Genomic DNA, 27,389 nt, shown 5'->3' with positions numbered 1-27,389 from the left:
TTTGAAATTGAGATTGAAAGCCTGGAATAAAAATGAGAGCTTTGAAGAAATTATAACCTATAACCATGTCTATCCTTGTCTATCATCATTGTCTATACAAGGACAGATATAGAATTTGGTCGGTAATACAAACGGCTTTAGCATCCCCTTAACACGAACGAATTCGTGTTAACGAGAGGCAAATTTTCCTCGTTAACCCGAACACCCGGTTAACACAAACTCAAATCCCGGTTTCTTTGAATTCATGTTAACGAAGGTTTACAGTACATAGGGGAGACCGGGGCTATCTGTCTACGGGGGCTATGTGTCCTCAGTACTGCTATCTCAAGTTTTAAGAGATAGATGTCTTTACACCATTGTAACAAGCAGTTGAAAAATGCCCTATATTCATTAAAAGAAAAGCGAAAACAATATTATTCACATTTTTCGACGGTCGAAAAATTTGCTGTGCGACAGTAGTTTAACTCAAATTATAGTTATCAGGTGTGAGAAGCGGCAAATCTTAATTCCGCATTATCTAAAATTGGCAACATGTTAAAGACTGAAAAACGTGGTCGGGGCTATATCTGTCCTATTTTTGATGGGGCAATGTGTCCATACTTCAATGACGAATTGTTCTTTTATAAATAGATAATGATGCGTAACTACAAAAAAAGACTTTCCTTGAGACGAATAAAGTAGACACGCTACTGTAAAAAAGTGACCTACGAGCAACTACTTGATCCTGCGATTCAAGAATTGTCACTAAATTTTTATTTTAAAGATACACGTCAAGTTAAATATATGAGTTTGTCTTAAATTAATTATTGAGTATTTTCTATTTCAAACGCTGCCAAAGATAAAGTAAAGGCCACAAATAAAAAAAAAGATTAAAGAATTGAGAGGACAAAAGAAACTCATCACATTGATTTTGCAACGGACTCAAAATCAGTTTGATGTCACCGTATATAAAGAAAAGTCTACGCAACTCTACGCAGGAAACTTGTCAAAAAATCTACACAAGTGCCTACTACTTCTCTGACTTCAACGACTAGGCAGTTTTTTCAATATTATATATTAATAATAAATAATATTATAAATAAGTATAGAAATCAATATAAATAGGGGAGACCGGGACCGTCTGTTTTTTTTTTGGTGCCGATTTTTAACAACAAAATAAATAATTGTAGTTAAATGTGGTATACCACTGTAAAGAATGAACCTTTAGCTACAAAATTTATATAGGAAATTTTTGTTTACGTCGCTTTGTTTAACCGGTATAGAGCAAAAACGAAAACGGTGGAAAAATTAAAATCTCAAAAATGCCGGGGTTAAACCGTCTACCCCCCGGGATAAATCAGTTTCAGGTTTGATTGCCCATAAAATATTAGACATCTACACTGGATTCGTGTTCAGCATGCATTACTCTTTATAATCAGCATGCATTTATAATCACGTACCTCGAGATTTGGAGAGCAAATATTATTGCAGATATTACAAAATTTCTACACGCAGACAATTTCACTTTTCACTACAAAAACACGTTTGCCCTCGTAAAAATCATAACACGGCAGGTCACCTGCCGAAACTCCGTTGGTCACATGGGTACCATAAGCAGCGTTTACAATGTTAATAGCGAGTTCGCACAATATACAGGTTCCGAGATATTTGATTAGACGGATTTACTCCGTAGACGTTTTAGCCCCGGTCTCCCCTAATGTTTTTTATTCTGTAGACAGATAGCCCCGCATATGGGGCTATCTGCCTACGCTTGACTTGTCCATTTAAAAAATTCGCCTCTTTAAAATGTTAAAAAATCAACGATTCTAATTATGTTTTTTTTTAATAGCAAGGTTAAAAAGTTATACCATTAAAATTTTAGCCAAATATTTTTATTAGTTTTTTAGTAAACTTGAAAAAAGCGTAAAGTGTGGACACATAGCCCCGGTCTCCCCTATCGTTAAATTTGTCTTAAAGTGGTATTATTAAATAGCGATATTAAATAGCAGTAAATGTTATTTTGTGTAATGATATAGTTATAGTCTAAAAGTTAAATGGCGCACACGTAGCGCGCGCTTGTAGTGTTCTAGTTATATATAAAACTTATGATTTTATACCTATACTCGTAATTAAAATGATGACATCAACAGTTTGAAAATTAATATGAAAATTATACAATTAGAACGTGTAGTTATGTGCAATACAAGATCTGATCATAAAAACATAATTTTATCTTGTGCAAAGATGAGTTCACATTTCACACGTTACGTTATAATTCTGAACTAAATCGCAAAACATCACGTCTTCTTTTAAAAGAATTTTACGTGACATGAGGATTGAATCAATTCCGTGTTTACAATTTGTGCATAAATCAGCATAAATTGTTATACGATTATAACAAGTTGTATACGTGAAAGTTCACGTTTCGTAAACTATCCATTTACATCAGATAGAAAAACAGTATATAAAATTCGGTGATAAGGCTTTTCTTTCTTTTGGACAAAGACAAATGCTTCATCATATAATACTGACTTGAACGTTCTTCTTGTAGAACTCGTGTCTTCGCGTAAAAGTGTCGAATCTAATTTGGCCAAATTGTATCGGTTAAGTTTCGAACTTTTCAGGTAAGGACATATTTTTATATATTACATTTTTATTTTTTAAATTTTATTTGCCTCTAAAATCTTTTGTACTACACAATTTTTATAAAAATTTTTTCTATAACTTTCCCAATTATTGAATATTGCATGCAACGTATAACGCTTTGCGTTTGCACAACAATAGTCGTTTTTATAAATATTAAAAATAACATTTTATTTTTTCTTATTCTCATATATTTGCGCTCTATTAAAAATAAATTAATGAATTAATAGTCTTATTTGGATAAATAATTAACGCGAAAGAGTATAAATCTATTGTAATTTACATAAGATAAGTTGTTACAGAGAGGATCGCATAAAAGATGAAATTCACACTTGTACTACTGTTTAGTCTCGTGTACTCTGGACTCGTTTCAGGAATAGAATATTATTCAGATACGTATGATAATATAGATGTGGATGCGATTATTAATAGCGATCGTCTTTTAAATCAATATGTGAATTGCATTCTCGACAAAGGTCCCTGTACCGCCGATGGACGCAGTATTAAACGTAAGTGTACATGTAGTTTGTGTTTTATTTCGATATATTAGGATAATTTTATATACCGCATTTTTTCTTTAAAAAAGAGGGAAGAAAAAAGATTTGGATGAAAAAGGAATAAAAGAATACGAAAACAGCAGTTGATATTCATATGATCCGCGAAATATATTTGTTAACGTACATTGAAATAGAATTTTCGGTTTATTTGCATAGATATTCTTCCGGAGGCGATAGCTACAAAATGCGAAAGATGCAACGACAAGCAGAAACAGGTGGCAAGAAAAGTAAGCAATTATTTGAAAAAACATAGACCAAACACTTGGACAGAATTTCTCGAAATTTATGATCCTGACAAAAAGTATATTGCATCTTACGAACAATTTTTGACGCAGGCTTAGAAGAAGGCTAAATCTTTACGTTGTTAACTTTTTCAATATATGTATATGTAGTGTATACATTATATATATGTAGCGTGTAAATAATTTTCTATTACATATTAAATCTATAAATAGATTTATATTATGTGTCATACATACGAATAAAACGCATCTAGTAAATATAGAAATATAATGTAATTTCTATAAAATTTTTATTAAAATTATGAAGTACTAAAAAGAAAGAATTTTTACGATATTTCAAAGAGTTTACCAAAAAAACACGTTATATTGCAAAAGATTTAAAATAGGAATTGGGTTTAATCCGAACATCTTTGCAATGTACCTAACATTACTCACACGTACGTTTAATTTGTATTTCTTTGAGGTTTGTTTTATACAACTTAGAATTTATGTGAAATTACAATAGAGTTATAGAAAAATGAAATAAATTATTATTAATTAAACATATGTTATAATATCTACCTTCAAAAATGTTTTTTTTTAGATTTAATAAATCTTAAAAAATAATACTAGATTAATTAAATTGATTTTATATGATTCTATTTTTGAGCAGTTATTTTTTATTTAATGTTGCTTATATACAATATACTTTTAAATGTTTTCTATGTACTTGGTATATACTTTATCTTTGTGAGGTTTTTTTACGAGTATTTTAGTATTTTGATTATAGGATAAGTAAAAATATGATAAATTAGTAAAAAAATATGACATAAATTTAATTTTAATAACTAAAAATCAATAGCCAGATAATAATCGTATAAAGTAATGAATGTTATATTTTATCATAGTCCTAGAAGAATCTTTGCACTAGTTTTTGAAGAAAATAAACATTGTTTTAATTAAATTACATTATAATAAAAGATATATGTTAAATTAAAGTACATTATAGAAAAAAAATATATATATACTTAAAAAAACAATCTTAAAAATTATTTAGATTGACTTGTACCATTCAAAAAAAGATCGATATCATCGAAATTTATACAAAACATCAACTTATAGAGAAACTCTCCATCCACTAATCCATATCGGAGTTTCAACCATTCTTCCTGTTTTTCCAACTTTCCCAATTCCTGCGAAATAAAAACAACTGTTATACTTTTAAGCCAAAATGTAACTTCAAATATAAGTTCGAACAAAAGAAATTTTAATAAGAGAAATAGGATCGTAACGATATACAATCAATTAGAATCAAAAGCCATGCGATCAAGCTTAGGTCTTTGACAGCCTTATATAAAAGAAATTTTGTTTCATATATCAGCATGTATCGTACGTCCTCTTTATCAATATTTCAGACATACATTAACATATATTTCGTATTAAAGTGTTACAAATTTACTTAAATTAAATTAACTAGGCGGTTTTGTCGGTTGTTCCGACTGCTAAAACAAAGTTTTAAGAAATATTTTTACATCCAATCGTTAATCCCGAAATTACAGAAGGGCTTGGATAGTTTTGTTAGAAAGAAATTAATATTACATTGCTCAAGAGATTTGTGGAGATGAGGATGATAGGTACATTATACAGGGTGGGCCAAAAGTCTGGGTACAGTCGAATATCTCGTAAACATATAGCCCTAGAGAAAAAGTATATTCAAAGGTATATAGAAATTTGTGTACCTATCTTGTATATTCAGTCTATGTATTATTTTGGCTTTATCCGTTAAAGATTCAATATAGGTATATTCAGTCATGTGTATACACAGCATAATATTGAATCTCCATATACGGATAAAGCCTAAATACTACACAGACTAAATATACAAAAAATACACAAAATTTCTGTACATGTTTTGAATATCCATTTTCTCTAGAGCGGTTACCCATCCAAATAGCAGTCGTGACCAACGTTGCTTGACATCGATTTTGCGAAAAATGTCAAAACAGGTCGATTTTCGAGGAGGTTGTATGAGTCCAGTGCGATAAATTATGAATGTATACTCTCGAATCACTCTTACATTCGCTCATCTGCTGTAGCAATAACATAACTAAAAAAACAAAAATTTTTTTGATGTAATAACTGATTATATAGAGGAATATGCGACAAATATTGAACTGTATACTAGCAACTAGCTCTTTATTCAGCGTATTGCATTTACATCATTCTTTTGCAAACAACTAAAAAATGCCAATTTTTGAGTTATGTTATTGTTATAGGAAATGATCGAGGGGGGGTGTGGGGGAGACCGGGGCGGAGTCGTCACCTGGACGGAGTCGTCAACTACAATTATCTTGAAATCTATATGTTGTGTGAACTCACCATTAATATTGTAAACGTTACTTATGGTGCCCATGTAACCAACGGAGCTTATATGCTAGTGAGATTATATGCCATGTTCTGATTTTTATTAAGGCAAATGTGTTTTCGGAAGTCAAAAGTGAAAATTTTTCGCATCAAAAATTTTTATTTTAAATATTATTTTCTCTCCGGTCCGGAATATTTAAAGAAGGATAATTTAAAAAGGGTAAGGATAGGTGATGATGTGAGAGCTTTAGTAAAACTGAGATGCGGAAATTTGGAAGAAGCAAACAAATATTGGTTAGAAGAAGATTGTAAAAAATATATTTTGTGCGGCGATGGCAATGACTGTATAGAAGAAAGATGTAGAGGAATGTCAGAGAGCAAGTGTATGGTTTAAGGATTTAGGTAATGACGGGGCGGAGAAGTGGAAAAGGCTGTGGAGTGATAAACTAGATTTAGATAAGGGTAAGATGTTGCGGAAATTATGGAAGAAGAGGGAGAAGGAATTTAAAAAGAGAAAGGAAATAAATTAAGCCAAAGATAAGGATGTGATAGATTAGATTTAAGTAGTACGTTAGGTTAGTTTAAGAGAGCAGTGAGTGTACGCATGGTATGGATGAATGAGTGCTGAGGATAAGATTTAATTGTAAACCAAGTCCCTTCCTGGCTAATTTTGTAAAACTGAAGTAAATAAATTCTATTCTCTATTATTTTCTCTCCGAATCTCGAGATAAGTGCTTCTGAAGAGTAATGCATATATGCTGAACATGAATCCAGTGAAGTTTTTTTATTTTCGTTGATTTCTAATATTTCATGAACGATCAAACTTAATATGTATGTTCGGGGCAAAGTCGTCACCAAGCCACCGGGGCAGACTCGTCACTGTGACAACTTTATCTCGGTTTCCAAGTTAATTTAGGCAATAAGAGCCGAGCGGTATTAAATTGTGATGTTATTTTGACATATTCATTAACTCTGTATAATAAATTTTAATGATTGAATACCACGCTCGGCTCTTATTGCCTAATTTAACTTGAATATTTTTATATACTGAGCCTTTACATATTTATTTATCCCGGTGGTTTTACTCTATTTTTCGTTGCAAATGCGATATTGTATTTCTCAATTTCAAGAAAATGGTACGCACGTACCATCGCAAAACGGCTCCCGTCGACAAGAAGCAACTCAGAAAGGCAGTTCTTGTGGTGAAAAAAGATAAAATTAAGACAAAAGTAGCCGCAAAACAATTTGGAGTCCCAAGAACTACATTGAGCGACTGGCTAAAGAAGAATAATGATGAAATAGCACACTTGGATGACGTGGCCGTACGATATATCATGGAGGCTTCGGGCGAAAATTAAAGTCAAGGAAGCAGCAATAATGGTCGGATTCCGACGAAGACTTGGATAATATGTACTGCGTGTGCTCAGGGATAACAGAAAACAGAACTGACAAAAAACAGTGCATTTTGTGCGAGTGTAGGGCACATAAGTGCGTGCGCTTTTCTTATAATTATTTTCCGCTTTCGTGTTTTTAATTAATGTTCCCATTTTTCTATTAAAAAATAATTAATAAAATGTATCCTATTATTTTTCATGATCAAAATTATGAATTTTTATTTAAAATCTATCCGAGAATGAAGTGAAGACTCCGCCCTGGGAGTGTGACGACTCTGCCCCGAGAGTGTGACAAATCCGCCCCGGTAATTTTGACATTTCAATTTTTACATCTTTGTCGTTTTTTCTCTATACCAGTTGACAAAGCGACGTAGACGAAAAATGTCCTGATAAATTTTGTAGCCAAGGGTTCACTCTTTACAACAGTATACCATATTTTACTAAAATTATTTGTTTTGTTGTTAAAAATCGGTATCGAAAAAATAGTGACGACTTCGCCCCGGTCTCCCTTACTGTAATATTTAACCCTCAGGGTACAGATTATAAAAAAGTTACGTTCCGTACGGACATGGGTTAGCCTAACCCGGCGACTTTGATTGACTGTATATATCGGGCTGTAATTTGTCAATTAAAACAAAATTTTTTTTTTTGGATCGGAAATTTTCTCAAAAATACAATGGCGTTGATAGATTTATTACATTACTTGTTTAAACAAAGATACATTTGAAAATGTAAACCATTCTCAAAAAATTTTCATAAAAATTCACTTTTTCTTTTAAATTGCATAACTTTATGAAAAAAAAGATATCGACATTTTTTAAGTCGCGTTTGAAAGTTAAAAAGTTGTTCTTTGAAATGGCTGAATTTGTTTTTTGATCCATTCCAAAAAGTATATTTTTTTTTTCAACTATGAAAATACCCGTTTTTTTGCGATAGCGATATAACGTTACTTGCTTGATTTATCGTAATAACGCAAAAAAAAAATATCTTAAAGTAAAAATAGTTCTTTTGGATGTTGTTGATTAGTATAATATAAATAAATAACAAAAATTGAAATAATATTAATAATTGTAAAAATATAATTACATTTGCAATTATACAAGCGTCCATGTCTGATTCTGTAAGATTTTGGGCATTACAGTTGATATCTTCCACCCATATTGTTGGTTCTTCAGTACATGCAGTACGGTTCTTACAACCGCCTATCATAATATGTATCCTGTATATTATGCGATTGTCTGCCTAAAAATATTTTGTAATTAAGATACTAATATATTTTGCGATAAAATATTTAATGCGTAGCATTTTATATTATCATGTGTACTTAAAAATTTGTTTATATATTATGTATTTTATAATTATATCTTGCTTATATATAAATGTATCATTAATAATTTCGTACCTCTTTGTAAGTAATGTTACACGTAATCATTTTTGTGTTATTACTCCACTCTAGTGTTGTATTCGTCATAACCCATTCGTCTGGATCACAAGATGTGAAAGTTGTACGACTCTAAGGAAAAACAGTTAATTTTGGAGTATACATATACAACACCGCTTTACATACGTATGTTGGTTTTTTTAATATTTTTTTTTGCCGGATTAGGGAAGACTGTGGCTAGTTGGTATAATGAGTCAAGTTGGTACACGGCAATTATTGTAAAAGTGACAAAAGATAATATTGCATAAAAAATATAGTATTTCCGCAAAAACATTGCGATAATATTTCAATTAGTTATTTCAGGCTGAGTAGCGTATTTTCACAAACAGGAAATATTTTTAGTTTTATATAACCAAATGTAAAATAAATCAGTGATATATTAAATGTTATAGGTATTTATAAATCTGGTTATTATAATTCTAACTGTTTCTTTAAAATCTTTACTTTAAACGTAATAACTTCTAGTTATATATGTTAATGTCTTAAAACATTTTTTTGTATAAGCAATAATCAAAATATCTAAATATGACAGGTCGAGGCTGGTTGTAACGGAGTAAGTTGTTACAGCTTTCTACTTATAATTTCGACCAACTCCGTTGATGTAACACATAACTTCGGCACAATAGCGGCAGATATTTTAATCTTATATAATATTTCACCGTTAAGTCTGTTATTACATATTAAAACCGGTCAATACGGAACATATATTATATCTGTATTGTAATTTTGCACTCAACAATGTAATATAACACATGTTGTTACATGTTGTTATTTCTCTTTATTAAACATATTATACTTTGAAAACTGGATCTTTCACAACTTAATCCAGTACTGAGTACTGTAACAACTTATCCCACATATAGGGCTAGTTGTTACAAACGTAGTCGCCTTATAATTTTTATTGGTGTAACAAAATTAATTAGGGTAGGTAGTCCAACAATGAATCAGTAGTACACTATAATGAACCATTGCGATATTTCATAATGTTGCCAGATTGTACTTGTTGTCATGCACCGACTCGCATTTAAACCCCTTTTTGGCTTTCCAATCGGCCGGCAAATCGTGCGAAGGACGGTCGTTTGAAACACATTTTGTGACTTTTGGGTGACAAATTAAGTTTTTTTCGTAAGTTTTACGTATTTTCATGTTTTTGTTGTTATATTTATCATTTTTTTTATTATTCTATAATTTTGTGTGTATATTTGGCTTTATAATTCTGTATAAGCAACTTTCTTCTATTGCATTATTTTACCGTATTTTTGGAGATTATCGTAAAAAAATGTTATATAATCTACAATGAATTTTATAGTTATCTGTGTTATAAGTCTTATTAAACTGCGACTAATTGCTACAATAAATAATAATCTAAGTAAAAAAAAGTTTGATTAAAAATAATAATTTTGATTGTAAGCTTCAAATAATAAAAACACAACATGTATAATTAAGATAGCTTTAATTTAAAGTCATACTATCCTAACCTTATTTATCATGTCTTATAATTATCTCTTCCCTAAACAAACATTTTATCTACTATCTACTATCTAGCGAAACCACTGCCAAGGGAACGGGCTTGGAAAAATTAGCGGGGAAAGAAGACCCTGTTGACTCTAGTCTGGCACTGTAAGAAGACATGAGAGGTGTAGCATAAGTGCTGAGAGATGGCAACATCGCCGGTGAAATACCACTACTTTCATCGTTTTTTTACTTACTCGGTTAGGCGGAGCGCGTGCCCCGAGGGCTTCGTGCCCCGGCGGTCACGGTGTTCTAGAGCCAAGCGTGTTGCAGTAAGGAAATCAACGGTATGGATTCGCTACCGCTTAGGGCCGTGCCGCCGTGCCTTAAGTTCTTGACTGTAATTGGCTGATTTGCTTACTCTTAAGTTTTACTGCTTAAGTTTTTCTATGTGCCACGGCCTTCAGGGGGCCTATTACGTATCTTTTTCACGAGGCGAAAATGCGAAAATAAGTGAACAGATTTACTAGATTTCGATCAATGAAACCGTAGATACTCTAGTAAATTCTCTCATTTTTCACATTTTCATCTCGTGAAAAGATACGTAATAGGCCCCCAGAGTGGCGTAAGGCCTCGGCCGATCGCCGTTAATACTCCCGCGTGATCCGATTCGAGAACACTGCCAGGCGGGGAGTTTGACTGGGGCGGTATATTTTAAAACATGGTAAAATTAAAATAACACTAACAATTCACAGTATAAAACATGTGGTTTTATTGTTAAAAATGGCTAGGTTCACATTGTGTACATACCCTTGTACACAATGAACCAATAACATTGTTTTAAAAAAATTGAAATTGTGACTAAACTTTAAAAATAACTTATGAGTCATCTTATATAGTATGTAGCCAACTAAATTTATAAACTGTATGCAAAAAGACAGATCTCCAACTCAATAATTGAGAAAGATATAAGCCTCTGAAATTTACATATATGGTTTATTGTTGGACTATACCTACCCCCTATACTGTTTAGTTAAAAAAATTATTTTTGTGTTGTATAAACATGCAGTTATTAAAAAAATATTTTCCGGCTTGTATTCCATTTATTATAGTTACATGTAAAAAAATTATTAAAAAAAGTGTACAAACTAGTCCTGGTCTTTACTACGACATGCCCGGTGCAGTCGTGCAACTTCAGTAACAGTATAGCATGTTAATACGACAATTACAAATTTTTATTTCTTCAGTAAAAAGAAGCTGATGCTAAAAATAATATATAAGATCGAAAAACTTTTATTCCCAAATAGCCAAGTCTGCTAAGAGCAAACTTTGCAAACTGTGTGCTACATGCTATACTGGCATAATTTTGGCAGTAGCAAAACATGATCTGCCATATGTCAGATAACGTGTGTAAAAATAAAACAGAAATCTAACAGAATGAACATCATGATATGATAACAGAAATGCTGTAAAAATCTAAAAATCAAGCAAAATATATGTCAGCATAGGAAGAGTAAAATTTTTAAGTATTGTATGTTAATATAATATGTCGACAAGAAGCAGACTAAAATAAAATGGAGGGTCCGTCCGGAACTCGAGTCGTTATCAGACCACGTGTATATTACTTTTAATCTCTTGGACGATATGCTGTCGGTGCCGATCCGACCGGCGCGCGGCCTGAGTTGCCCAGAAGGTGGAATATCAAGCGTGTAGACAAAGACATTTTTAGGGCATCCTTAGAGTGGAGCTGTGGGACCGGTCCCCCGGAAGAGACGTTGGCCACGGGAGAGGGCGCTTGTGAATGGTACACCCTGACCATGGAAAAAGCCTGTGCGACCGCTATCCCGCGCATGGGATCCAGAACTCCTAAGAAACAGGTCTTTTGGTGGAACGACACCATATCGGACCTAAGGAGGGCCTGCATACAACCCAGGAGACGGTGGACGCGATGCAGACGCCGAGGTTCCCCGGAGGCTCAACTGAGCGAAGGGACGAGTATAGGGAAGCCCGGAGGGTCCTAAAAAATGCGATTAGTGATGCCAAAACTAGATCGTGGCAGGAACTGTTGGACGGCCTCAACGAAGACCCTTGGGGTCTTCCGTACAGGATAGTTCTCAACCGCCTAAGACGATCCGTCCCGGGTTTAACCGAAACCTTGGAGGAGGACACGCTTGAAACCTTTTTGGAGTCGCTCTTTCCTGCCGCGGATGAGCTCCCCGTGGACGACTGGCCCGAGGTTATCTGAGATGAGAGGCTTGCGCAATGTTTCACCGCATGTCTTAGGGACGAAGTCTTTCCAGCAAGATGGAAAGTGGCTAACCTGGTACTGATCCCCAAGGAATACACCCAGGTCGGGACCTTGCCTAAGGCCCGCCCGATCTGTCTGCTCGATGAGGTCGGAAAGACCTTCGAGCGCATAATAGTAAACAGACTGGAAGAATGGATGAGCGAACACCCGACTGCTGACTTGGGGGACCGACAATTCGGGTTCAGAAGACGCAAATCAACAACCGACGCTCTGCTGTTCGTGAAGGATTTCGTTCAGGGGGCTGTCCATGAAAGAAGGAAAGTCATGGCGGTGGGCGTGGACATTAGAAATGCCTTTAACTCCATTCCACCGAGAGCGATCAGGATGGCGCTAAGACACAAGGACTTTCCTCCATACCTGAGACGCCTGATCCTCAACTACTTGACGAATAGGTGGATAGAGTATGTGGATAAGAAGGGAGTCAAGAGACGACAAAGAGTGATGGCCGGTGTTCCACAGGGATCGGTTTTGGGCCCGTTGCTGTGGAACTTAGTGTACGACAAAATAGTAAGGATGCTCGTCTTCGCGGGCTGCACCATAGTGTGCTATGCGGATGACACACTGGTTTTAATATCAACAAGGGGCAGTGTGGAAGTGCTTACGGGAAAGACTGTTAAGCTTCTGCGGAAAGTCATCGATATGATCGAGAGCCTGGGCCTCAAAATTGCGGCGGAAAAAACCGAAGCCATGATCTTCGGCAAACGTTTCACTCCCGAAAATGCCCCTACCATCCGGGTTGGAAATTGTGATATTATTATCGCAAATAAGTTGAAGTATCTGGGTGTCATTCTTGATCCTTTTTGGTCTTTTAATGATCATTTCAAGTACGCCACAAACAAGGCTATTCGAGTGATGAACGCTCTGGGTCGCCTTATATGCCCAACCTCCGAGGCCCAGGGGAGCGTAAAAGGCTCTTGTATTACCATACAATCCTGGCGGTCTTATTATATGCTGCTCCGGTTTGGAGTAGCGAACTGGCTGCTTCCAGAAGGAAACAGTTCGCAGGATCCAACGCATGATAGCGCTGCGAGTTATCAGAGCCTACCGGACAGGGTCGTTCGATGCGGCGACATTACTCTTAAGGATTCCCCCGGTTTTCCTGCTGGCCGAGGCGAGAAAGCGTACCTTCACGAGGATTCGCGAGTCGATGACCAGGGGCAACTGGTGCCTTGATGTGGATGCGGCTATCAGGGAGGACGAGGCTAACCTGCTTCGGTGCCAATGGTCGACACATCTCAAAGGAAGCATCTACGGTGTGGAAACGATCCAGGCCATTCTTCCGGTGCTGGACCTCTGGCTACTGGACCGATCGCACGGGACCCTAACGTATAGGGCTACTCAGATCTTGACGGGCCACGGAAGCTTCGGCAAGTACCTACACCGCATCGGTAAGGCTGAGGCTCCGACCTGCCCATACTGTGGGGCCGAGGTCGACTCGTTGACGCACACGCTCTCGGAATGTCCGGAATGGGCCGAGCCTAGACTGGAGCTTAGCCTTTACACAAATGAGGATGTCTCCCTTCCTGGAGTGGTTCGGGCGATCGTCCGGTCCGATGAGGCGTGGACCAAGTTCCTTCGCTTCGCGGAGGAAATCCAATCCAGAAAGGAGAGGGATGAGAGAGAAAGGCAACGGAGGGCCTTGGAAGAGTCCTCCCAGCGTGTATGGAGGGACCCCGATTCCGAAGAGTAGTAGGGTTTGCTCTGTCTTTATTGGGATTTTCAGTCGTGACGTAGCCGTAACGTCACAAGGCCAAGATGGCGGCTCTATTCCTGAAAATTGTACGCAAACATACGATCTGAGGTGGTTTATCGTGCCTTTTAAACGCGTGTGATAAAAATATGTACTTAAATATAAAGGAAATATGTGCATTTGCTCATTGCACCCCTTCCTCAAGGAATTTTATGGAAGGAGAAAATTTGTTGGGCTGTGGACATTTATTAACATGCGGGATAACCTTTCAAGATAACAAAGCACATGTATGATAAAAATTGAATTTTTTACAAGTATATTGGTATTTCAAAATATCAGAGTAAGCGAGCAAAATAATCAGATGAACACTCATTGTTAGCATATATATTTACAAACATCGAATCAATTATTTTTATTGGTGCAAATCTTATAATCATGTAGAACTTCTTTATGTAAATTTTCATTTTATAATCATGTGGAACTTCTTTATGTAAATTTTTATCTTATAATTATGTGGAACTTCTTTATGTAAATTTTCTATTATTTTTTGTCTATTTTTACTCGACATATTTTATTATTGCTAAATTTACACTGATGTTTTGTTAATATTTCGTTAATACAATAAATTTACACATTTTTGTTTTAGTGATTATACCCAATCAATTTTTATCTGCAAGTATATTTTTTTACATGATGCAATTCATTTTACTTGTTTGATTTTTTTACATATGTAATTATTATATGTAGGTGTGGGAGGCATAGTCCAGTCTCTATGACCCAGATTCCTGTAAACTCTTCTCCCGAGATAAACATCATTGTCTAAAATTTACCTTCGAAAGAAATGCGTGCACTTTCCAATGAGAAGCCTTTAGTAGACGATTTAGCCACATGTTGCAAAAAGAAACTGAAAAGCTTAGAAAAAGACGTATTACGTATCTGCGAATCAAGCCAAGCATCTATTTCTGTTTGGAAACAAGAACGACAGTTTAGAGTAACGGGCTCCAGATGCTACGCTCTGTACACATACTTCACCAATAAGAAAGCCAATCCTAATTGGAAAGACAAATCATTTTTACCCCCAAAAAATTGCGAACACTTATGTAATGCATGGTCTTGCAAATGAACCCCTTGCAAAAAAAAGATATGTAGAAATCTCACAATGGCAGGTAGTAGAATGTGGTCTTGTAATCTCGGACATTAATCCCAGGTTAGGCTACTCACCGGATGGTGTTGTTTTTCAAGACAACAAACCGGTGAGACTATTAGAGATCAAGTATCCCTATTCCGGTAAGACCAGTAAAATAAATGATGTTCTCAATGACTTGAAATATTTAAAACGAGATAAATCTTCGAAGTCTTTTAGTGTAAAGCTCCCTGAATCGTCCCGAGACGATTCTTTAAACGCAATTGAGAATCCTCAATACACTGCGAGAGTCAAGAATTTTATATTAAAAGAAAAGCACAAATACTATGGACAGATACAATTTGGTATGGCAGTCTTAAATTAAAAAAAAAACGGATTTTGTTATCTATTCTCCATTTGATCATGAAATAGTTGTGATTCCAGTAGACTATGATGAAGTATATGTTAAGGATCTGTTGAAAAATGTGAAACTCGCTTATTTTGAGCACATGCTCCATAATGTATGTTTGGATGATGGTTGATTAATTAAATAATCAAAAAAATAAACAATTCTTTTGGTGTTATTTATTATCTTTAGTGGTCATATAAACAAGTAGGTTCTATTAACCTTAAATAATCTAAATAATAGAAACATGAAAGAAAGCTTTTAAGAACACTGAATATATTTTACAGTTTTAACAAATAAATTTATGTGGTAAATTGACAATCTTTTAAAATAGGAGAGCTCAAATTTTACAACAGCTGATATAATTCTAAATATCTCATTCACTCGAGAAACTAATCCACTAGGCATTGTATCGCTCAATATGCGAAACATTTTTAAACCCTGATTCGCTCTTTCGACGTGTACACGAGCTTTTGCAATTTTTGCATTCAAAAGTGCTTCTTGTCTACTAAATTGTTTTTTGTTCCTTAGAAGAGGAGGTCTAATCAATGTTACTTGATTCTCTAAACAAATATGGTCAATTAAAAATCCCTTGTCTACCATGATTGCTTCGCCTTTTTCAACAAGATTAATTAAACCGCTTTGCTCGAAAATTGATTTGTCAGAATTTTTCCCCCCATATGCTCTGCTTAAAAAACTTATAGTCCCAGCTGGTATTACGCCAGTCATAATTTTTACAGTGTACGTTCCTTTGTAATTCGAGTACGCTATTTTACGACAACAGACATTTTTTGGCCTTTGTATCGGGACTTCTGTGCAATCTATCACTACTCGCGTGTTTTTAAAATCCTCAAAGCATGTGGGCATGTTTTTATGAATCTCCTTTTTACTTGGGAATACTACGGCATACTGCAAAACTTCATCCAGAAGTGTCAACATTTCAAGAAAAACATGTCTTATTTGAGTCAATTTAATGCCCGTGAATAACACGGCTAGAGCAGAATACGATAAATTAAGTTTTAGCTTCATGAATGTCAAAATTACTTTTGATTTGTAATCATAAGATGACTTTTTAATTGGATACACAGTATTTAAAATATCTACAATAGCATTCAAGATACCGAAGTTCTCAATACCAGTCATTGTACTTAAATCTTTATCGTTTTTAATCAAGTGACAAACGTTTATGCTTCCGATTTGTACATCTTTATTGACAAACGTTGGTTCACATCCGCTTACACCACTATCCGTTTGAGTTCCTGCATCGACAAATGGGCTCGATAAATTGGGCTCGCCTTCCTCATTACATTGTATGTCTTCCAGGTCCTCAGATTGCTGTGCTTGATGATCCATTACAAGTTTGTATAAATCCTGGACATAGTCCTTGCTTTCTTTCAGCTTCTCACGATTCATTCTTCTCGTTTCTCTGTTCTTCTCATTTTTCTTCTTTTTTTCTTCTACAACTTTTTCTTCCTCATTTTGTTGCCTTTGTGGCAAATTGTATTTAGGGATAGCAGTCTTCTGCAAAACCCTCCGTTTTGCTGGCACATCTAAAATATTAATAAAATTTTATTTGTTATTATTAATCTTCAATTGAGATAACAGGAGTGTTAATTAAAATACTTTTGCGTTTAAAAAATCGGTGAATTGTTTTTACATACTACATTTAATATACAATTTATTATAACTAATATTATTCATTAATATTCAGTGAATATATTTTACTTGTTATTGTTCAGTTATTATCATATTGACTTACCAGGCAGAACGTAATCACTCCTGTCAAAGTGCAAAGAACACACTGCCCACTTTTTGGTTATCAACTCTGATTTTGCTATTTTCAAAACTCTTTCCCATTCTTTTCGAACATCCATCTTCTCTATATTTCCAAACATGTCTTTTTTCTTAGTATAGAACTTTCCTTTAGGTGGAAACATGTGGAATCGCACAGAGGTATCTTTTAATCCATAGCTTTTGCAGCCAAATACACAGCAAGAATCGCGATTTTTTGTGTCTCTAGGGGAAAATCTTGCCCCTCTGTCTTCTAGGTTTTCACCCATCGCATTTTTTTTTATCACACACATCGTTATTTTACTAATTATTTATGAAAAACGTAAGCTTTATATGTGTTTACATATATGACAGCTATATTACTTTCAGGAATAGAGCCGCCATCTTGGCCTTGTGACGTCACGGCTACGTCACGACTGAAAGAGGGAATGCTGGAGTCGTCTGTTTTACCGGCATTTTTTGTCGGCACGTAGCGTCGTATTAATTTGACAGAATTAAAAATTCTTTTCCAGAATTGCAGTACATACATTAATGATTCGGGGGAACTCTGATTTTATATAGAAAACGAGAAAAAATTACGGAAGTACAGATTTCCTTATCCTACTTTTACCCCAATATGGCGTCTCGAGTTGCGGCGAGCTGTCAGCTCGTCACAAGATGTATTTCATATAAGAGATATACCATTGGTACGAACGCGAAAACAAGTTCCCCCGAATTGCACAACAAGAAAAACATCGATAAACCCTCCAAATCAAGATTTGGAAGCGTAATATAAAAGTATAATGTCGACGTGCATCGTGCGTATGTGTGCGTGCAATGTAGCGTGCTATCCTTGTCCATATCTTTGTCTATACAAGGACAGATATAGTTCGCCGGTCTTCTTTACCGACGCCGATCGAGTTCGGCTACGGCTCCAGCATCCCCTTAAGGGCCAAAGCACATAACATGGCGTAACGATATACGACGGTCGTAGTCCCCGACCTGACAGATCAGGATACGCCAAAGCTTGTGCGTTACTTACGTCCACGACTACGACTGTCATATGTGCTTTGGCCCTAAGGTGTCGAGGCCAGAAATTTCCGGCTTTTTTTACCTTTTCTTTTCTTTGTTTTTTCTCTTTTCTTGATGTGGTGACCCCTGGGGGCGAGTACGCCAGGTGAGGGTCACCACTTGTAGGTGGGTGCGCTCAAGCTTGGGGCCTTGAGTAGCAATTAGTGGACTCGCGCGCCAGAACGGAGACGTGAGGGGGGCACACTTATTGGCTCCCGTGGAGGCACATCGTGGTGCCGTCAATGATGGTGTGGCCTATGGCATGTCCCCCGCATGGCATCCCTGGCGGAAATATTTCTACAAAATTTAAAAAACTATAAAATATAATTGCCAGAATCTATTAAATTTTACATGAATTTAAGAAGTACTACAAAATCCTACATGAAAATGCTAGAATTAGAACACTTTTGTAAATTTTTGTAGTATTCTACAAGAGAGTAAGCAGATGTTTTAATTTTTTAAGATTTTGTTTTTTCTTAAATTTTTAAAATTTGTAGATTTTTGTACTATTTTTTATAAATTGTAGTTTTTCATAAAATACTACTTGCAATAATTTCTTGATTTGAGAACATTGTAATTTGTGGTACTATTTCGTAGATATTTCTACAAAAAAATAACCATTTCTACAAAAAATTAAATATTTCAACAAAAATGTACAAATTTCTATTTCTAGTTAAATTTTGTAGTTATTCATAGAAATTTTTTCCGCCAGAGATGGCATAGCGCGCCAGAGACAGTCAGTCAATTTCAATTGGCTGACCAGCCGCGCATGCTCTTCCACGGGAGCATCTCTTCTGCGAAAGCAGACGGACGTGTTACGGAGGAAAGGGTGTCTCTTGAAAGGATGAGCGCGGGGGTCTGAAGAGTACCGAGCGATGTTCCGGGCCCCTTGTACACCAGAGGCTGGTTGCCAGAGGGGTGGGTTTTTAGTGGGTGCAAGACCCACATATCCCTGAGAGATCGGATCTCAGGGTATGCGGCATGTATAAGTTCTCCCTCCGAGAGGGCATCATGCATAGGCATTTTCCCATCCTACGCAAAAAAAAGACTAAAATAAAATATATAATGACGTCACGTCATAGAAAGTCGTTAGAAGTTAATTAAGCTTATCAGAGAGCTTATTGTAATGGCAGAAACGGGGCAGAAATCGAGCATGCCCTCTGCCATCTCAGATAGTAACAGCATAAATAAAGCAGAATTAAATGCATATGGCGTCAGGAAATAATAAACATAGCACGTATCATATGTATAAGATTTGCTCTTCATGCAAATGTTAGCTAGGTCATTGCTGTTAGCATTTTATTTCTTTTTACTATATTGCATCATGTTATTTTTTTGTGTTCCCAACATGGTTTCTATAATTAAATACAATACTATATATAATCTGGAAAAGGATACATATATTTTTTTCCAAATTAGGGTAACTCTGGTATATACGCCGCACCTAAGGAAAACTTAATTTATTGAGTGCTATTTAATATGTTTAAGGCAAATAAATTATACCAATAAAAACTTTATACTGTCTACTACTATAAAAAAATTAGAAATATAAAATATTTATTCTTTGTATTTAACAAAAATAAACTTTAGAGACCCTTGCAATTTGCCATATATCCCATAGGGGTGGGATAAATGATATTCATAGGTGGAATATACCGCTTATACGCTTTATAAAAAATTACAAGTAATGTTTATAAATGAGGCAATAAAATGTCATAATAAGTTATAAAATGTGTGTAAAAAGTTTATTAAGGTGTAAGAAACTGAAAAAATTTAAAAAGAAAATAGACGAACGAAAATAGATGCGTTAAAGATTATTGTTATATATTGTTGCGCTCGCCGAGTCCGCGTTCGCGTCTCACCGCTCGCACTCTCACTCACTCGCGCAACCGGCACTCGCGGTCAATGAGACGACACAATGTAAGAAATGGAAAGACTCGTTTATTAGAGCAAACGGATTAAAACACAGAATCGAGCTGTCACGTCCGCTCGGAGACGGAGGCTCAGAACAAAACAACAACAAATCGTAGTAAATCGATAAATCAATAAACAGCTGGTCGTCAGGGACAATCTTCGACTTCCGTTTGTGCAACGGGTGTCTCAGCGCGGGCGTAACAATATGATCCAAAAAATAAAGGAAAAAGAACACATAAGAGATTTCGATTTTTACAGAGTGTCTGTACTATGGCATAAATCCCGCACGCTAAAAGTGCCATATATCCTAAACGGCGGGATATAGGTACAAGATATCTAAGCTAAACAAAGAATACAAGAGCTATGCGCACTTGTATTTTGCTGTATTCCATCCTTTACTATCCCTTTACATTTATATGTACATCATGAAATAACCATTAAACCTTTTACACTCTTTATAGTAACCATTTTACGTAGGTCGCGTAATATATGAACGCGTTACTTACTACGCACGGTGAGAAATCGGTTCAACTCACGACGGTTTCGTTAATATTAACAGTAAAGAACTGAAATTACAACACAATACTAATATAGCATAAAGACACATCAGAGAATAATTGCGAAAAAATACCTTCATTCTTTCCATTTTTTCTAACGTCTACGGAGTAAATTCCTGCGCGGAGTAAATACCAGAGTTACCCTATATATAGGGTCCCATTTTAACTTTTGCATTAAGATTTCTCGAGAATCAAGACTTCCATCAAAAAAAGTTTTGTATAATTTTATGGTTTCTAGGAAGATATGTTATGATATTATATGCTACTGTCAATTGACCCAAATCAGAAATAGAAATGTTTACTCAAAATGATTTTTTAAAATAGAATCCCCTATTTAGTATTATAGATGTGTATATTCGTTTGTTATCAAACATTCTATATATAATTACACACACACACACACACACACACACACACACACACACGCGCGCGCGCGCGCGCACAAAATTTGGTAATAATGTCACTTCTCGTGGGCAAATAAAGATTAAATTGAATAGAAAAGTTCTCCACCGTTTCGCGATTTTTTCAATAATACAGAATGACGAAAAAGGCTGAAATCGGAAATATCTCGAAAACAAGACATTTTAGGAAAAAATGTTTTATACATAAGTTGTAGGTTTGAACTTTGTCAACTCATATCTCGAAAAGTACTCAACCGAAAGAAGTTTATCGATAGTGTTTTGAAAAGCTCTCAATGTCAGCTACAAGAAAATTAAATAAAAAGTGGGGGTTTCCATTTAAAATTTTAAAGTTGACCTTGAAAGCTCCTGCATACTTACGCTCAAGGTCAAATAAGTACCACCGTTTGATGCATTTGTTGGAGCTCTACAACCTACGTATAAAACATTTTTTTCTAAAATGTCTTATTTTCGAGATATTTTATCGGTTCCAGACTTTTTCCTCACCCTGTATAATATAAATGTTAAAGCACAAGGTTAAGAAGTAGAAATGTACCCACAATCATGTAACGTTTAAAATTTCAAGGCTTGAGATAATATTGCTAATTACACGTTTTTATCTCGTATGAAAATTTTAGATTTACATATATTATAAAACGAACAAATAAATTTTGATATGATCTAGTAGCTTATATAAAATATTGTTTCTTTTATGGTACGTTGTAACATTTTCTATAAAATTTATATAAAGCAATTATACATATATATATATATATATGTGGTGTCTTAATCTTTATTTTAATCTTTTCACACAATTATATATCTTCGGAACTATTTGTTGTTCGAAAAAATATTTCAAATACAACTTACCTTATTTCGAGGGGAGGCATCTTATTATGGACATAAGTCTTGTTATAAGTGGAAATGCCTCCAAGATTTTAAGGTAACTTTTATTTTTTTTTTAAACTGGATCTATTATTTTTTATTTCATCATTTTTTTCTATTAATTAATTTATATAACTTTTGTTTGAAACATTTGTTTGCTAATATTTTTTTAGATATTCAAAGAAAATTCGGTAAATTTTTCAATATTTAGCTTACAATATCTCGATAATAATTTGTCAGAGGGAAAAGTGGTACAGAACTTTTTGACTCGATTTTGTTTCAAGAATATGCTGTTACAATAGTATCCCAACTTTTGTAAACACTTATGTATATTGTAATATAATTTATATAATGATATTTTATTTTCGGGCATTATTACAATTTCGGGCATTAACAGCATATTCTTGAAACAATTAAATCAAGTCAAAAAAAGTTCTGTACTATTTTTTTCTCCGACAAACAATTCTCGAGATATCGTAAGTTAAATATTAAAAAATTTACCGAATTTTCCTTGAATATCTAAAAAAATATTAGGCAAATAAAAAAAGTTCCAAACGAAAGTTGTTCAAATTAATTAATAGAAGAAGAAGATAAAATAAAAAATAGTGAGTCCCATTTAACCCTTCGTGGTCACATTTATCTACAGTTTCATAATGGTTACACCGCGGTCAAAATAACCCCAGCGATTTTAATCGGCTGCCATTTTTAGTTTTCATTATTTTGACTTGAAAAAATTATTGAACCTTCTTGAAATGTTGTAAAACCTGCTGCAATATTAATTTTGTTAATTATTTAATATTAACATATTGAAAAATCGCAAAGTTAAAGTACATATGAAAAATGGCTTTTTACTTAATAAGATGCTAATACGGCCCTCTGATTGGCTGATGACGCCTTAAGACTATACTTAAGACGATCTTGGATATAAGACCCGACTATGAATACCGGCCTTAAAGAATTATATATGAAATAGAAATATAGAAAAGACTGAAAAATATAATAAAATTAAAAAATTTCGGTAAACCTTTTTTTAACAGAAATCGATAACCCCTTTATTATTAACAATTTTTATTAATTCTATTATATTCTTCAGTCTTTTCTACCCCCCTATTTTATATATAATTCGTTAAGATTTGGTTGATTAGTTCTGGAGTTATAGAAATTTCTGTAAATTTGGCACAGACATACATACATACATACATACACACATACCGACATTTTTTTTAATGCAATATTTCGACGTTTTAAAACACTCTGAACATATTGATATTAAAAACTCAAAAAACAATCTTTTCTTTGGTTTCTTCTACCTCTATTTTATATATAATTCTTTTAAATTTGGTTGATTAGAGCCAACTTTATACGCAATCAAAGGTTCATATACGAATTTACGAAAACAAAGCTTCCTCTATGAGGAAGCAAAAATTTGTAACTTTTTAAATTATTGATATTTTTGGCTAAAAATTTATGACTGTACCCATAAGATGTGACACTTTTTAGAAAAAAATAGTACGGCGTGTATGTTTCAAAAAAGATACTTATTTTGCAATACAAAGTAGATAATTTTTGAAAAAAAAAATGAACAAGCAATTCTCTCCGGGCTTAACAAACTGTCAGAAAGGTAAGTACGAAATGTTAGTTTTCGGTTAATGACACCACAAGGCCCGTTTCAAGTTTGGAGCTAGTGTAATTCTGCTTTGAAAAATTTGTGGGATCATACTGACCCTCCTCTAATCACGAAGGGTTAAAGAAACAAAAGTCAAAATGAAATCTTGGAGGCATCTCCATTTACACAAGACTTATATTTATAATAAGATGTTTTCCTCGAAACAGAATAATTTTTATTTAAAATATTTTTTCTAACAAATAGTTCCAGAGATAACTGCGTGGAAAGATTAAAATGGGACACTCTGTATAAGTATGTATTTATGTAGGGGAGACCGGAGCTAGTTGGTACACTTTTTTCTCTCTCTCAAGATTTTTTTACACGTAACTAATAAATGGAATACAAGCCGCAAAAGAATTTTTCAATAGCCGCATGCTTATACAACACAAAAATTATTTTTTTAACTAAATAGTATAATTAATTTTGTTGCATCAATAACAATTATAAGGCGACGACATTTGTAACAAACTGCCCCATACACGGCAGTACTGGATTAAGTTGTGAAAGATCCAGTTTAGAAAGATCCAAAAGTATAATATATTTAATAAAGAGAAATAACAACATGTAACAATATGTGTTATATTACACTTACGTTGTTGAATGTAAAATTATAATATAAATATAATTTAACTGATGTTCTGTATTGACTGGTTCTGATACGTAATAAGAGATGTTAACGGTGAAATCTTACATAAGATGAAAATATCTGCCGCTGTTATGCTGAAATTATGTGTTACATCGACGGAGTTGGTTGAAATTATAAGTAGAACAGCAGTAACAACCTGCCCCGTCACAACCAGCCCCGACCTGCCATATTTAGATATTTTGATTTACCAGCCACACAAAAAAAATTATTTTCTGGCCCGGGGGTCAGACCATGTTTATTATATGTTTTTAGGGTTGCTGAAACCGAATCCGAAATCCATTTTACCCCATCACGTCAGGTTTTTGACATAACTTGGAGCAAATATAACAAAAGACGTTATGATCTGAATCACAGTTATGTGGTTGCGAGACGACTTTGCCCTTTTTTCTTGTAGTATTCAACTCTACATTGTCAAGTCACCAACCAATGTAGAGCTGTGGTCGCATGATGACGACGCCTGCGGGCCCGCATTCTCATCCTGACCAGCCGCCGATTCTGGGTATCCGAATCCCTGTCTCATTAAACGTTTTCCACCTGTGCCTGCCATGACGGCATCAACGCCGTAATCCAGGGACTCAGCCGGATAACGGAATTGCTCCGTTGCCCGCCGTCACCGCGTGGAGGTGCCTTGGATGCAGACACAGGCGAGACACTGATGTCAAAAACCTGACGTGATGGGGTAAAATGGATTTCGGATTCGGTTTCAGCGACCCCAAAAACATATAATAAACATGGTCTGACCCCCAGGCCAGAAAATAATTTTTTTTTGTGTGGCTGTATTATTGGTTTAAACAAAAAAATGTTTTAAGACATTAACATAACTGGAAGTTATTAAGTTTAAAGTGAAGATTTTAAAGACACAGTTGTCACTTTTGTCACTTTTGCAATAATTGTGTATCTACCTGCCCCATGTACCAACCAGTCCCGGTCTCCCCTATAATTTCAGCAGTTTTCTATAATTTATACATTTGGAAGAAAGAGAGTGATGCATATATTATTTTATATCTTTACCCAACAATTTGTTCAAACATTTAGTTCAAACAACTAAATAAGTTTAAAAAATTCAAAATTATTCTATCTTTTTGTAGACATAGTTTATAGTTTATGTAATATAAAACCGATAAAAACAAATATTATAATTCAAACATTATGAAATAAGATATTAAAAAATCTACTACATGGTGTAATGTGTAATTACTTACAAATTGCACCATTGCCATGACTGATGCTATGACCAATGGACAAATAAATATCACGCAGCTGAACTTCATTTTTCCATAGAATCTGCTGATAAATATTTCTAATTAGTAAATTGGATCAATACCTTCTTAAAAGTAATCGTGATCTATCTCTGAGGAATATAATTAATTTGATTCCTTATATCTTTTAATAATGCAAACAATAATATCATGAAAATGTTATATTTCTTCGAATTCGTTCCCCTTCTGCTAAATAAAAATAATAATTAGTTTATAAAAATATCAGTGATTCTCAACAAAATTATACATGTTTGAAAAAAATAATAATTAAAATATTAACGAATACTTAATAATCTAGTTATAGAGTTATTTTACATTTTTAAATTTTAAGACATTTTATGTAAATATATTAAAAAATATATAACTAGATAAATATTATTGTAATTTTTTTTTCTCGTGTAGATTTTAACTGAAATCTACTTTGGGGCTTTGGTGTGGTAGTCAGGTAGTTGCTGCTTATTTGCCAAGATATGAAATATTCTCAAATTGTAGTGGAAATTACAATCTTGAAGATAGTTTTCACTAAAGTAAAAATTGATTCTACAGTTACTCTTACTAAATATAAAAGTACAGTTATTAAATATACCAAATTATATACATATGTTTGTAAAATAAATTCTTAGAAATAAAAATAAAAATTCTTAGAAATAACGTTCAAAGATTTTATTCTGAACAGAATAGATTACAGACTGTTTTATATTATATAAATTATATGTAAAATCCTTATAACGACACGCATGCCATTCGCTTTTTATAAATTTTCTATTTCAAATTAAAATTTTGATGCTGTATCATAAACAAGAAATTGTCAAAATCAATAATTTTCTTACCTGAAATATACAAGTTATTACTCGAATGGCAAAAAACATACTGAAACTAAAATAATAGGGAAACAGTCAAATCAGCACTGTGATAAGCATTTCAGTGATAGTTGTAGTCAATTTCTGACTTAGTCACGTCTAGCATTAGCATTATGAGTCAAGCGATAGAAAAACTTTTAATTTTTTCATAAATTATACATACCCAGATAGCAAAGCGTGTCTGAACAAAATCGCGCAAACCTGTGATTGCTTATGATGCTATGGCAACTTACCGTATATTTGTTTCAATTGATTTCGAGTAATTTAATATTTGAAGCAATACGCAGGCAACATTGGATATATATGTATTGCCAGCAATTTGTCGGCAAGAGAACAGCATCAACCCGGGAAAAAAAGATTATATATAATTATATATAATTAATTATAAAATTATTTTCTTCGTCAGTACAAAATTAATAAGAGGTATTATTTGACCAAACTGACGTTACGTTTAATGTCGTAATATTACCTTAGTTTATTCCTCAACGTTTCGACACTCGTTTTGTGTCCTTATCAAGAGTACTAAAAACAACGAAGTCATGTTACATAAAATAATATCTCGCACAAGGAACAAGAGCGTAGAAAAAGGAGAATATATACCTATCTCATAGAGATTAGCCGCACGTAATTTCATTGCAGTTTTAGCACTTTGTCAAATTTCAATGATATAAATATTAATCTAAAGGAGCCGCGATCCATTTTCAATTAATAGTGCGATGAAGAACCGGATTAAGAAATAACCAGAACGGAGACATGCAGGAGCAGTCGTTCCGAGTCAAAGGACG

General features: G+C 34.2%; 3 protein-coding genes across 5 annotated transcripts; 1 reads left to right on the top strand and 2 right to left on the bottom strand.

Moving 5' to 3' along the window:
- LOC139811208 (ejaculatory bulb-specific protein 3-like) lies at window positions 1-6,471 on the top strand. The gene is made up of 3 exons (XM_071775336.1): window positions 1-2,603; window positions 2,925-3,131; window positions 3,336-6,471. Exons 2-3 carry the CDS (start codon window positions 2,942-2,944, stop codon window positions 3,518-3,520), a joined length of 375 nt encoding a protein of 124 aa, XP_071631437.1. The 5' UTR covers window positions 1-2,603; window positions 2,925-2,941; the 3' UTR covers window positions 3,521-6,471.
- On the bottom strand, window positions 4,271-27,389 carry LOC139811207 (uncharacterized). Of its 3 annotated transcripts, XM_071775334.1 has the most exons (7): window positions 27,205-27,389; window positions 27,074-27,126; window positions 26,768-26,823; window positions 25,688-25,772; window positions 8,561-8,671; window positions 8,245-8,400; window positions 4,271-4,593 (listed from the first exon to the last, which is right to left on the bottom strand). In XM_071775334.1, the coding sequence occupies exons 4-7, from the start codon at window positions 25,754-25,756 to the stop codon at window positions 4,450-4,452; spliced, it is 480 nt and encodes a 159-aa protein (XP_071631435.1). In that variant the 5' UTR covers window positions 25,757-25,772; window positions 26,768-26,823; window positions 27,074-27,126; window positions 27,205-27,389; the 3' UTR covers window positions 4,271-4,449. The 3 variants fall into 3 exon arrangements, with proteins under 3 accessions (XP_071631435.1, XP_071631433.1, XP_071631434.1); XM_071775332.1 differs by lacking the exons at window positions 26,768-26,823; window positions 27,074-27,126; window positions 27,205-27,389 and adding an exon at window positions 26,575-26,638 and having other exon boundaries at window positions 25,688-25,769; XM_071775333.1 differs by lacking the exons at window positions 26,768-26,823; window positions 27,074-27,126; window positions 27,205-27,389 and adding an exon at window positions 26,575-26,630.
- Window positions 15,745-17,758, bottom strand: LOC139811206 (uncharacterized). Its single transcript, XM_071775331.1, has 2 exons — window positions 17,338-17,758; window positions 15,745-17,128 (listed from the first exon to the last, which is right to left on the bottom strand). Exons 1-2 carry the CDS (start codon window positions 17,660-17,662, stop codon window positions 15,840-15,842), a joined length of 1,614 nt encoding a protein of 537 aa, XP_071631432.1. The 5' UTR covers window positions 17,663-17,758; the 3' UTR covers window positions 15,745-15,839.

Source organism: Temnothorax longispinosus, chromosome 4, assembly GCF_030848805.1.
Source record: "Temnothorax longispinosus isolate EJ_2023e chromosome 4, Tlon_JGU_v1, whole genome shotgun sequence".
Lineage (NCBI taxonomy): Eukaryota > Metazoa > Arthropoda > Insecta > Hymenoptera > Formicidae > Temnothorax > Temnothorax longispinosus.
This window is presented reverse-complemented; position numbering and strand designations above follow the sequence as displayed.